Consider the following 14,477-nt stretch of genomic DNA (forward strand, 5'->3'; position numbering starts at 1 on the left):
AGATAGATACTGCCTACAGGAAAATTAAAGAGACCTTTGGAGAGAAGAGAACCACTTGTATGAATATCAAGAGCTCAGATGGCAACCCAGTTCTAAGCAAAGAAGGGAAGGCAGAAAGGTGGAAGGAGTATATAGAGGGTTTATACAAGGGCGATGTACTTGAGGACAATATTATGGAAATGTAGATGAAGATGAAATGGGAGATAAGATACTGCGTGAAGAGTTTGACAGAGCACTGAAAGACCTGAGTCGAAACAAGGCCCCGGGAGTAGACAACATTCCATTAGAACTACTGATGGCCTTGGGAGAGCCAGTCATGACAAAACTCTACCATCAGGTGAGCAAGATGTATGAGACAGGCGAAATACCCACAGACTTCAAGAAGAATATAATAATTCCAATCCCAAAGAAAGCTGGTGTTGACAGATGTGAAAATTACCGAACTATCAGTTTAATAAGTCACAGCTGCAAAATACTAACACGAATTCTTTACAGACGAATGGAAAAACTGGTAGAAGCGGACCTCGGGGAAGATCAGTTTGGATTCCGTAGAAATGTTGGAACACGTGAGGCAATACTAACCTTACGACTTATCTTAGAAGAAAGATTAAGAAAAGGCAAACCTACGTTTCTAGCATTTGTAGACTTAGAGAAAGCTTTTGACAACGTTAACTGGAATACCCTCTTTCAAATTCTGAAGGTGGCAGGGGTAAAATACAAGGAGCGAAAGGCTATTTACAATTTGTACAGAAACCAGATGGCAGTTATAAGAGTCGAGGGGCATGAAAGGGAAGCAGTGGTTGGGAAAGGAGTGAGACAGGGTTGTAGCCTCTCCCCGATGTTATTCAATCTGTATATTGAGCAAGCAGTAAAGGAAACAAAAGAAAAATTCGGAGTAGGTATTAAAATTCATGGAGAAGAAGTAAAAACTTTGAGGTTCGCCGATGACATTGTAATTCTGTCAGAGACAGCAAAGGACTTGGAAGAGCAGTTGAACGGAATGGACAGTGTCTTGAAGGGAGGATATAAGATGAACGTCAAAAAAAGCAAAACGAGGATAATGGAATGTAGTCAAATTAAATCGGGTGATGCTGAGGGAATTAGATTAGGAAATGTGACACTTAAAGTAGTAAAGGAGTTTTGCTATTTGGGGAGCAAAATAACTGATGATGGTCGAATTAGAGAGGATATAAAATGTAGACTGGCAATGGCAAGGAAAGCGTTTCTGAAGAAGAGAAATTTGTTAACATCGAGTATAGATTTGTCAGGAAGTCGTTTCTGAAAGTATTTGTATGGAGTGTAGCCATGTATGGTAGTGAAACATGGACGATAACCAGTTTGGACAAGAAGAGAATAGAAGCTTTCGAAATGTGGTGCTACAGAAGAATGCTGAAGATTAGATGGGTAGATCATATAACTAATGAGGAAGTACTGAATAGGATTGGGGAGAAGAGAAGTTTGTGGCACAACTTGACTAGAAGAAGGGATCGGTTGGTAGGACATGTTTTGAGGCATCAAGGGATCACAAATTTAGCATTGAAGGGCAGCGTGGAGGGTAAAAATCGTAGAGGGAGACCAAGAGATGAATACACTAAGCAGATTCAGAAGGATGTATGTTGCAGTAGGTACTGGGAGATGAAGAAGCTTGCACAGGATAGAGTAGCATGGAGAGCTGCATCAAACCAGTCTCAGGACTGAAGACCACAACAACAACAACAACAAACATTTCCCACAGATTGTCATCAAACATAATAGAAGAGAGTTCTAATAATCCTGGGTGTTTACTTAAATAATTTGAAACAGGTACTTTTACGCCACGAGTGTCAGAATACATCCAAATGATTGGTGTGTTTTTCGCTTCCTGCTAAATGCATGATTTAGGTATTGCATATTCCTCTCCACTTCCGACGTCTATATTTAAATGTTTTGCATGCTTTTCCCTTCGTACAGTCACATCAATATTTTCACGTAAACGCCCGTCTATTGACGGTAGTAAGTGTTTATTAAATATTTCTTCAAAAACGAAGGTCCAAAACCACTAGCATCCTTGCTTTATAACATAGATTTAACGAGTGGTGGCCAATTCTTGCGGCTTAATGGTAAGAACTAAAGCAGGATTATAAGTAACAGGTGTTTATTTCTTCGGTTTCACTTGTGACGTTTGCGTTTGGCCCGACTTTCGTTCCTGCGACTGTGACTCGTGACGTTTACGTTTGGCCCAAATATTTTTCCGCGAATCGAGATGTTCATGTTTGGCCCAAAATTGTTATCACGATTCAGACTCGTCAAAGTATGGGAAGGGTTTAATTAAGTGTCTACAAACGAGAAAATCGTAAATGGGTGAGTGCGCTTTCACACACAATTTGGTGGTCAATGTCGACTGCTGTGTCGTGTGTATTGTAGACAGCTCTGAAGAATGTCTGCCAAAGGTGAGGTGGAGAGCAAGGAAACACTCCTTCCCACTGCTCTCTTCCGTCCGTGGATGCCTATGGCATAAGATATTTTCCGTCTAGCAAACCTCATTGTCAGGTTTCCTGCAGGCCCACTGTGTTCCACTGTTCGCTATTTGTTCTCTCAATTTTTTTTTATAACGGCGTTTCAGAAGGCTCTTACGAAGAATTTTACCTGTATTATTCCCGAAGTCTCAGTGTACTGGAAAAATGTGACTACATAATATGCTGCCTGACAAAAACGGTGAAACACCCAGAAAGGAAGGATAAACTAAATGAAATTTTGTGAGATAGGGTATTTGATGTTATTTCAGTGATTACAATATCGAGTCAAATATGCAAAAAACTTAGCAGTGTGAGGCTGCCTATCAATATGACGTTCACACCCTCTAGCCTGTTCCCACACATATTCCATGGGGGACAGATAAGGGTACCTTGCTGGCCATAAGAGTACCTCAACATGATGCAAACCAAATAGTTCATAGAGGCAGGTGCTATATATGGACGAGGATTGTCCTTTTGCAGGACCTGACCATCATTTTGCAGGACAATGCTCAAGCACGTACAGTGCAAGCTGTTACTAATTTGTTTGACTGATGGGTCTGCTAAGTGCTATACCACCTACTGCACTCCCCTGACTTAAGCCCTCGTGAGTTCAACTCGATTTCTAAACTGAAGTAAACACCACACGGCATTCGCTTCAGAACTGCTACAAATTCGTCGGCAATAGACCGCGCCGCTCGAAATGTCAACACAACTGGCACTGCTAAGAGTATCCTACGACTTCCACATCGCTGGCAACGGGTTATACACAATGCTGGTGACTACTTTGAAGGTCAGTAAAACTTTGAAACACGTATCTATTTTGCACGAGCTGTAAATAAATAGTTTCCACTATTAAAGTTCCATTGAGTAGACGGAGACGTCAAGCAGATATGATTTGCATTTGTATCTGAAGTTATCTTTATTATCCATTAAATCCTTTACACCATTGCGTAGATTGTCAAAGATTTTCATGGCCGAATATCTCACTCCTTTCTACAGAACTAGCAAATTGCGAGTATGTTGATTTCTACGTTTCACCTACGTTCCAAGTAATCTCAGTCATTTTGTGTGGGATTAAGATCAGGTGATTTACTAGGCTAGTGTAGGTGGCGGTAGGATGCCTGAGTGTTCGTCTAATCAGAAACGTATGCTTAGAGACCTGTGAAACGAGTGCTTTTATCCTGGAAGACGGGACTGTCCACAGCTTACTTATCATGAAGATGTCGAAGAAGGGGCAACACTTAGTCACCAACGATTTTGAAATAAAAGTCCTGGTACATGAACGCAGTTGTTAGATCGGTTACTGCTGCTACAATGGCAGGTTATCAATTGGTTTTATGGTCGGCGCACGAGCGTTGGGACACAGCACTTACGAGGTAGCGATGGAGTGGCAATTTTCCCTTACGACCACTTCATGAATGTACCGTGAATATCAGGAATCCGGTAAAACATGAAATCTCTAACATCGCTGCGGCTGGAAAAAGATCCTGCAACAACGGGGTCAAAGAGGACTGAAGAGAATCGTTCAACGTAACAGAAGTGCAACCCATCCGCAAATTGCTGCAGATTTCAATGCTGGGCCATCAATAAGTGTCAGCGTACGAACCATTCAACGAAACATTTTCGATATGGGCTTTCGGAGCCGAAGGCCCAGTCGTGTACCTTTGATGTGCACGACACAAAGCTTTACCCCTCGCCTGGGCCCATCAACACCGGCACTGAACTGTTGATGACTGGAAACATGTTGCCTGGTCGGACGAGTCTCGTTTCAAATTGTATCGGGCGGATGGACGTGTATGTGTATGGAGACAACCTCTTGAATCCATGGACCCTGCATGTCAGCAGGGGACTGTTCAAGCTGGTGGAGCTCTGTAATGGTGTGGGACGTGTGCAGTTGGAGTGATATGGACCCCTGACACGTTTAGATACGACTCTGACAGGTGAAGCGTCTGATCTCCTGCATCCATTCATGTCCATAGTGCATTCTGACGGACGTGGGCAATTCCAGCAGGACAATGCGGCACCCTACACGTCCAGAATTGCTACAGAGTGGCTCCAGGAACACTCTTCTGAGTTTAAACACTTCCGCTGGCCACCAAGCTCCCCAGACATGAACATTATTGAGTATATCTGGCATGCCTTGCAACGTGCAGTTCAGAAGAGATCTTCGCCCCCTCGTAGTCTAACGGATTTGTGGACAGTCCTTCACGATTCATCGTGTCAGTTCCCTCCAGCACGACTTCAGACATTAGTCGAGTCCACGCCATGTCGTGTTGCGGCACTTCTGCGTGCTCGCTGGGACCGTACACGATATTAGACAGATGTACCAGTGTCTTTGGCTCTTCAGTGTATTACAAGCTTTATGTGGCTCTGTGGGAAATGGCCTTTCACAAATCCGCACAGTTCACTCGGAAAATGGATGAGATGGAACTGGATTCATTGACAGTTCCTGTAGAGTTTGAAACCGATTCTCATTGACTAGGCATGGCACTCGTATCCCGCCGCTGCAGATTTTTATGCCACTGTTTGTATACTGTGTTATAGACGTACGAATAGTACACATTTCCTTCTAAACACGTTGGTGAGCGCATTGATAAACCAGCGAATGGGGGAACTTCTTTCATGGTGTGATCACGAACACGTTGAAACACGATTGCTCCTTTCTGCCATTCTGTCACGTGTTCACGGCTACTTGTCTTACTGCACCGATTCCTTACAGTCGAATGGCACATACATATCACATCAGTGGCATGACACCGAGAGAGGTGCACCACACGGGACTCGCATTCGGGTCGAAGACTATTCAAATTCGTGTACAGCCATCTAGATTTAGGTTTTCCGTTTTTCCCTAAATCGCTCCAGGCAAATACTAGGATACTTCCTTCGAAAGGGCACGGCCGATCACCGTCCCCATCCTTCAAACAGAGCGAGCTTGTGCTCCTTCTCTAACGGCCTCGATGTCGATGGGACATTAAGAGGACCCAGTCGTGAGCGAATATCCTTTGATTCACCATACTAACATTGGTGATTTATCTCAAAAACTATTTGTTAAATCAAACCAAATTTGAAACATGCGTAAGTTTTCGTATTTTTATGCAAGTTGTTTTACTTCTATGACAGTAGCATTGTTATCACAGCAGATACTCGAAAATATGTTTGTTACCTAAAAAAACTGGCATTTAATAAAATAATTTCTAAATATTTGTCAAACCGTTTACTCGAATGCCGTAACTCTATTACATTTTATTCAAAGTGATGTAATTAAACTCTGTACCAAGTTCCGTGAATAAAGATATATTACTTTCAGAGAAAATTGTACCTATGTCATACTTTCAGGAAAATGCACTTTATGTCTTTGATACAAATCTTTTCAACCTACATTCAAAGTTTAGACTAGACAGATCCATAGTTGTCATCGTTGCGGGTTTCTGTATCCTGCATTTTACGTTTGAAGGTCCTCGTTTTTAATTCTGGCCTCTTTTGTTGTTTGTAGTGCACTTTTCTCAGCCGCCTGCACCCTCAGATGCTCAAATGACAGAAGCGCATTCTTCATGTTCACCCTAGATTCTATGCAATGAAAACTTTCAGCCTGCTGTCTGACCCATCACTGAAACACAACACTGCATACATGACACCAGTTTTTAGGGGCTTGAGGCTCACAAATACAGTTTTAGGCAAGCGTTCGCACACACAGTTATTGAAACCTTCGATGGGATTTTGTGTTCTCCCGTGGATGCATTTAGCAAGCAAGTTTTTGCTAGCTAACTCTCTCAAGATAGGTGTCAGAACATTTGCTACTGACATTGGTACGGAATTGTTATGTTCATATACATCACCAGTTACACTAGCTCTCTGATACTTACACCATGCCGGCCGAAGTGGCCGTGCGGTTAAAGGCGCTGCAGTCTGGAACCGCAAGACCACTACGGTCGCAGGTTCGAATCCTGCCTCGGGCATGGATGTTTGTGATGTCCTTAGGTTAGTTAGGTTTAACTAGTTCTAAGTTCTAGGGGACTAATGACCTCAGCAGTTGAGTCCCATAGTGCTCAGAGCCATTTGAACCATTTTGAACTTACACCATGACTCGTAGCCCTTCGAACCGAAAGAATGATAGGGATCGTCTTTTACCTTTAACCTTATTTCTACTGTTGAAATTCCTATTCTGCCAATATTTACGATCTGCATAGATAAAACAAAACTATTAACACAGGAAGATTCCCTCCTAAAATCAAGTACTATTTCAAATCACGACTACGAGTGAAACGAAAACAGAACGGTGAACTGATTTTAGCTGTTACCTACTCTCGCTTAGCGCCAAGTTGACCAACTTTCGACGTAGTGGTTACAGAACAAAGGTAAGGAGCGTCTGCTCCAGCTGGGATAAACATAACTCAATTGACAGCCGACAGAAGGGAGAATGGGCATGTTGTTTAGAAAATGCTCTTATTGTCCTGTTAATATAAGGTATAAAAGCCATACATATTCTGGTTCAGGAAGGATTGGGGTGTAACTTATCACTAAAAAAGAATTCATTTTATCCATTGTGCCGGCCGGAGTGGCCGAGCGGTTCTAGGCGCTACAGTCCAGAACCGCGCGACCGCTACGGTCGCAGGTTCGAATCCTGCCTCGGGCGTGGATGTGTGTGATGTCCTTAGGTTAGTTAGATTTAAGTAGTTCTAAGTTCTAGGGGACTGATAACCTTAGAAGTTAAGTCCCATAGTGCTCAGAACCATTTTTTTATCCATTGTTTTTCAGTGTGTCGCCCGCGACTGTTTTACTTTCGTAAAATGAAGAACAAACCGCCTTCAGGCACAAGTTGCGTTTATTTACTGCACTATGCATTTCGAGCCCTGGAGGCTCATCTTCAGGTTCTTTTTAGTGATTTACATCAGGTTTTTTAGTTGTTTGCCTGTTGAATTACATTTTTGTGTTACAACATGGTATATTGTAGATGATGGCACTAAAGATGAACTTGAAGAACTCCTCACATCATTCAACTCACTCCACAATAAAATAAAGTTCACAATAGAACATGAAACAAATCAATCCATAAATTTCTTAGACCTCACAATTGTGAATGAACAACAAGAACATAACTTGTACATTTACCGAAAACTAACCTACACTGACATCACAATACATGAATCTTCATATCACCCGAACACATATAAGTATGCTGCATGTAGATCAATGTTGAACAGGGCGCATACATTACCTTTAAAACCCAAAGCACTAACACAAGAAATAGATACTATCAAAACAATTACAGTAAATAATGGTTACTCTGTAAAATCAATTGATAAAATGCAGACCAACATCACTCACAAAAACACTGAAAAGAGAACTACCGACACAAAACAAATCTTCACAAGCATTCCATACTTAGGCACAGTATCACAAAAAGTAGCTAACTTATTAAAAAAACGAATATTAAAATATCTTTCTCCACAAGCAGCAAACTTGGATACCACTTACCTCACACAGTGAACACAAACAAGCCAATAACACAAGACAGTGGAATATATAAATTACAATGTAACAGTTGCCCTGCATTTTACATAGGAAAAATTGGAAGAACCTTCCACACACGGTATAAAGAACACACCGACGCCTTTCCACTAAACCATTTTCAAAAATCTACAATAGCTAACCACATGTATATTAATAAACACAGACTTGACGACATCCACAACAGCCTAACTGTACTTCACACAGAACCCAACAGTAAAAAACTTAATCTACTAGAACAGTTAGAAATAATGCTACACAAAGAAAAATATTCCGAAAACTTGTTGAATGAACAAACAGAGTTTAACAGCCACAATTTTTTCTAGACCTTCAAAAGTTTACTTTTTCCTGAGGAATCAAATCTTTAATAATACAAACAGCTAACAACCTACAACATGGTACCAAATAATTATTTTAATAATATCTGTGTACTAGTAATACTGTATCATATTATCTACTATGAAACAAGAAAATCGATTATATTTAGAAGTAGAACAGCTATATGAACGAGAATCTTTGGCATGTTTACGTTCTGCTACTAAAATGTGCGAAAAAGTGTGTGACTATGTATATATCCCAGTATCTACTGCAAAATTAAAGATGTGTATTGTGTATACCAACTGCACAACAGAAGCAGACATCATGCAATGTTAAACTGTAAGTTAGTTTCATATTATTAACGCTGTTAAACTTATATCTACAATATACCATGTTGTAACACAAAAATGTAATATCAACAGGCAAACAACTAAAAAACCTGATGTAAATCACTAAAAAGCACCTGAAGATGAGCCTCCAGGGCTCGAAATGCGTAGTGCAGTAAATAAATGCAACTTGTGACTAAAGGCGGTTTGTTCTTCATTTTTAAAAAAGAATTCCTTATTTCAATGGATTTTTAATTCCTGTTACCCTTAAACTGCAATCTTCCTTTCTTTCTTCATTGCATGACCTATGTCAGTGGCAGAGGCGTTATGACAGTCTGGTTACAGATCTATACCATCTACAACGCTCCGCGACCAGTGTGCTCTGTTAACGAGGTAAATAATATTTTGTGCGGTGTGGCTCCTTGTTACTCAGAGTGGGGTATCTTATTAAGGTTAATACGTTCCACGGTGAACACCAGGTCAGAGAAACATTGTGCATACCTCACATAAGTTGTTAAATTTTGAGGAGTGTGATTTGTGACTTACTGAACTATTTTTTTTTAATTACTGTGCCGCTTTTGCATGTGCGTGATTAACAGTGAACCAAGTAGGTGAGTAAGTGGTAGAAGCAAACTGTGTGGTGTGAAGACGTTCGAGGCGCTGCCGCCGGTGGGGTCGGAGTCGCCGCTGACGCTGCTGAACGTGCTGTCGAGCGCGGGCAAGGGCGAGGGGCCCACCAACTACCGCTACGTGGCCGACGCCCTCGGCTGCGCCGCCGCCACGCCGCACAACTTCTACCGCGACTCCGACCTGGCCATCGGCGCCTGCATCAACTGCTTCGGCCGCAAGGTCGTGCTCACCGACTGGGACGACTTCACCAAGGCCTACTACCACGCCAAGTACGGAGTCGGTAAGAACTGCGGCCGGGCCTTTTCTGTCCATCAGTGCTGCATCGTACAGTCTTAGCAGTAAGTCGAGAGAGCCTCGAGATACACGAAACAATGTTAAGCCGCAGGCACAGGGGCTGTGCATCCGAACGTTGAGCGTGCCGAGTTTCTGACGTCATAGCGTGGAAGCAGCACGTTGGGGAATCTTTACGAACGTGCAGAGCAAAATCTAGCATGTCAGATATTCTGAACGTGCTTTTGAACATAGTCCAATGAGATGGCAGGACGCCATCTACGTCACATGCGCGCCATCTCCCTTCGGTACAGAGTTGTGAGGCGCCATATTGGCTCCCAGTTGAAGCCCATAAGTATATATGCCGTTTCTGAGCACAAACAAACTGCAGAGCTCTCGAAAACCTCCGTTAATTGTGTCATTCGTTGTGATAAAATGACGAGAAACGTCATATTCGTGTAAAAGAATTATTGTAACTTGCGTATTGTAGGAGTATCCCATTTGAAATCAACAGCATGTTGAGAATTCATTAACAGCGCATTGTTCATGGTACAATTTGTTATGATTAAATCTCTATTAGTTATGTAACTACAATTAAAGTATTCTGCAAATAGTAAACTTTTTGTCTCTTATCATCCGCCGTTGTGTAGCGAAAGTTTCGTAGCGAAATTCTGAAGTGATGGTGGTTCCCGTCCAACTGCACCTAATTTTTTTTTCTAATCTTCGCGTTTTTAACAGGTTCTGATACCTTCTTATTATTTTAATACGAGAATATACTATAATATTCAATGTTATATAAATATAAGTGCGTTCTTTCTGAGGGGTGAGTTTGTTCTATTGGCTTAATCTACAGGACACCTTACACTACTTGCAGTAAAATATTTTGCCCTTTTCTCCCTTTAAGTTTTGCAACTCACATGTAGATATTCTGCTGCTGGGCATGCATAGTAATCAAGTAAGAATGACCTTAGGGTTTTACTAAAAAGTGAGCATGATGAAATAATTTTTATCTTATGTGCAGAACTATTGTAAATTTGTATTGTACTGTTTGTAATGGAACTTTTATAAGCCGATGTCCTTACTGACCGGATATGGTACTTTCCTTTTTACCTTACAATATTTTCACGGATATTGAACTTTTTATTTTTATATACTACAGACAGATCAACCTAATTAGCATATGAACAAGGGAGCAAAAAGTACGATTTAACAGAGCTAATATGGGAATTTTGCGATCATCCATTTCGTTAACAGTGTGATTTACGAGGCAGATACAGCCGACGACTGCCATTGGACCATGTTGCGATCACGTATACCACGTTGGGGCCCAGGTACCATATGCACAAGTCACATCGTTTCTGAGCGCTCACCAGCACATTGAACTCGGCACGCTCAACGTTAACGTTCGACAGCACGGTCCGTGTGCCAACGGCTTTAGGTACGACGATAGTGTGTACACTAAATGGTGCCCTAGCAATACTGTGACACGTGATACAGTCACAAAGAGACTAAATATACTGGAAAACCGACCATTAACCGTGAGTGGAAATTAATACGTGTTGTGTCCACTGACAGTGGCATACAAAACGTCAATTCGGAGTCTGATGCACTCGGAAAAAGTGATACGGGGTACGTAATATCTCCAAACACGAGGGGCATTTAACAATTAATGTCATGCATGTTTTCCTCGGCCAGTTTCGATTGAAAAAATACGGATTTTGTTGTGGGACATCATGGAATTTCCCTCTTCATCCCCTATACTTTCATGAAGTTCCGATAGGTGGCGGCGCTATACGTGGCCTTCAAAATGGCGTCTGTAGTGTAGACGCGTTCCAAGCAGTTAGCTGTCATGGAGTTTCTTTTGGCGGAAAACCGGAGTACCTCAGGTATTCATAGACGCTTGCAGAATATCTGCGGAGACCTGGCAGTGAACAAAACACGGTAGGTTGTTTGGCGAGGCGTCTGTCATTATCGCAACAAGGTCGCGCAAACCTGTCCAATCTCCCGCGTACCGGCTGGCCGCACACAGCTGTATCTCCTGCAGAGTTGACACGTGCCACAAAAATGCATACGAACTTCTCTGTGACAATGCACGGCCTCATACATGACTGTGTAGCAGACAGGAGCTTACTGAACTTCATTGGACTGTTCGTCCTTATCTACCCTATAGCCCGGGTCTCACACCTTCAGACTTCCATCTGTTTGGCCCAATGAAAGATGCACTCTACGGAGAGCAGTACTTGTATGATGGGTAGGTTACTGACACAGCAAGACACTGGCTCCGATGTCGCCCAGTACAGTGGTACCATATTGGCATATACAGGTCATCTCAGTAAGGTGGTGTAAGACGGTCGCACTGAACGGAGATCATGTATAAAAATAGGATTTTGTAGCCAGAGAAGGAGGAAATAATATTGTAAATGAAAATTAATTGAAACCCTCAGCTGCCGACAGGTGGTGTTGATATACCTCGATGGGGACGGTTGAAAATGTGTGCCCCGACGGGGACTCGAACCTGGGATTTCCTGCTTACAGGGCAGACGCTCTATTCATCTGAGCCACTGAGGATACAGATGAATAGCACGACTGCAGAGACTTATCCCTTGCACGCTTCCCGTGAGACCCACATTCCCAACTGTCCACAATCTACATACGTAATGTACCTAATAGATGTTTGCCCATCCACTCGTTACCCGCGCCCACTAGGGTGACGATTCCCGTAAGAGTGCGGGCAACCTGAGCGCATTCGCACAGACGAAGGTCAATGGCCGGGTAACCTATAACTAAAAACTGCTCTGAGCACTATGGGACTCTACTTCTGAGGTCATTAGTCCCCTAGAACTTAGAACTAGTTAAACCTAACTAACCTAAGGACATCACACACATCCATGCCCGAGGCAGGATTCGAACCTGCGACCGTAGCGGTCTCGCTGTAACCTTTAACTATATATGAAGATAGTAACTGTTCTCGAAAGAACAGATACCATTGATGACTGTGCAGCTTCCCTAGAATAAATGATAATTAATTGAAGCCCTCATGCCGACAGGTGTTGTTGATATACCTCGGCACATTGCGGAGCACACATTTTCAACTGTCCCCATCGAGGTATATCAACAACACCTGTCAGAAGCTGAGGTTTCAAATAATTATCATTTATTCTAGAGAAGCTGCACGATCACCAATGGTATCTGTTCTTTCGAGAACAGTTACTGTCTTCATAAAAAGTATTGTGTATTAGAATCCTCAATAAGCAACTTTCAGAAAGAAACGTGTTGCATTACTTATAGAACATCCCTTGTGCTTTGCATCAGCTTATCCAGCATGACCTGGGATAGCGCCTTCCTTTGCTAGCGAAGTGTTCTCCAGAGATTACCAGTGTATTGCAGTATTGTGATCTAGAGTGTTCCATATATTTTCAGTCAGAGGTAAGTCTGCTCCCCAGAATGAGCTGGTCACTATAGATCCGTGATGTCCTTTGGTTGGATTATCATCCATCAGTTGCAAAAAAGGTATTCGTATTTAATGATTAATCAAACCTACTTTTATTGTACTACACTGCTACGGTCGCAGGTTCGAATCCTGCCTCGGGCATGGATGTGTGTGATGTTCTTAGGTTAGTTAGGTTTAAGTAGTTCTAAGTTCTAGGGGACTGATGACCTGCGATGTTAAGTCCCATAGTGCTCACAGCCATTTGAACCATTTTTTTTATTGTACTACGATTAGTTTCATTGTTAGAACATCTCCAAGTTGCCTGCAGTTAAATAAAACAGGAAATTAGCTAAAGCAACAGCATCTTAACGAATGAAATAAGCAACTCACAGTAACAGCAGTGTTATACTAAATTCTCTCTGTATTGCGCTAAAATAATTATATAAATGGTCAGATTGTCGATGGACCAATGATCACAAACATTCTGCCGACTGCCTGGCGGAAGTAAGGCGAACAGCCACGGAATGGTGCGTACAGTAAACTGTGCAGACAGGGCAGCTCCACGAGAGAGATAAGCGTCTCATCATAGTACGCTACTTGGCCTCTGTCAAGTGCTATAGTAGATTGTGCGATCATAATCGTTACAAGCAATGAAAGGACCGTAAGTGCAGAATTTATATTGGAGAGTGAAAAAACCACTACATATTTAATGAAAACTGTTGAAAAATAGATACGAAGGAAGGTTAAAAAGGTGCTACATAAGAAAGATAAAAAGTGTTTACATGATTAACAGCCAAGAGTAACAGCCATACATACCATAAAATATTCCGATGTAGTATCAACGTCAAACTAAAGATGTAAGTACATAGTAAGTGCTGGTCATGATCAGAATGCGTCTGGTATTTATAGAAAAAACGTTGTCTTCAATTGAAAAGTCTACCACGTAGCCACAATAATGGCCGTTAACGACAACAGGGAGCGTATCTGCAGGTATGCAATGGTGAGCACAGTGTGAGGCTACGGAGCGTAGTCGAATTGGTTAGTCGACGAGTAATTGACAACAGTGTTACAATGCTAGTGGTGCTGATACAAACAGAGCAATGGCAACGATAGGCAAAACAAACATTGCATTATGTCTACGACAACTTTTGCCGAAGTTGATGTTTCGTCATAAAGAAACGCAAGGAATTTCGCAGAGGAGAAAGAAGTGGCAGATAAAATATTTGCGTTATTGCAAGATCAGTCAGTGGAATGTGTGCTGTCGTACACTCTCGACTGTCCGGACAACGTACATGAGGTTTACAACGATGACGATACGTGCTTAACAGCCGAAAGAGATACTGAAACAGCTGTCGAGTCATGTAGTTCTTCGTCCTTGTAGGACAGGAAGCCACAAATCTCGTCTACAGTAAAACGTAGTAAAGGACAATTGTTGTCGGGGGGGGGGGGGGGGGGGGCGGGGGGGCGGGGAGGAAACTAAACATAATTAGGTTCATAAAA

At 42.2% G+C, this 14,477-nt stretch overlaps 1 protein-coding gene across 1 annotated transcript in view; it reads left to right on the forward strand.

Moving 5' to 3' along the window:
• Nucleotides 1-14,477, forward strand: part of LOC126234302 (EF-hand domain-containing family member C2-like) — a 240,230-nt gene that overhangs the window by 106,071 nt on the left and 119,682 nt on the right. The window contains exon 6 of the mRNA XM_049942988.1: nucleotides 9,296-9,557. Within this exon, the coding sequence (XP_049798945.1) occupies nucleotides 9,296-9,557 (262 nt within the window). The remainder of the gene's footprint in view (nucleotides 1-9,295; nucleotides 9,558-14,477) is intronic.

This window comes from Schistocerca nitens, chromosome 2, assembly GCF_023898315.1.
Source record: "Schistocerca nitens isolate TAMUIC-IGC-003100 chromosome 2, iqSchNite1.1, whole genome shotgun sequence".
Lineage (NCBI taxonomy): Eukaryota > Metazoa > Arthropoda > Insecta > Orthoptera > Acrididae > Schistocerca > Schistocerca nitens.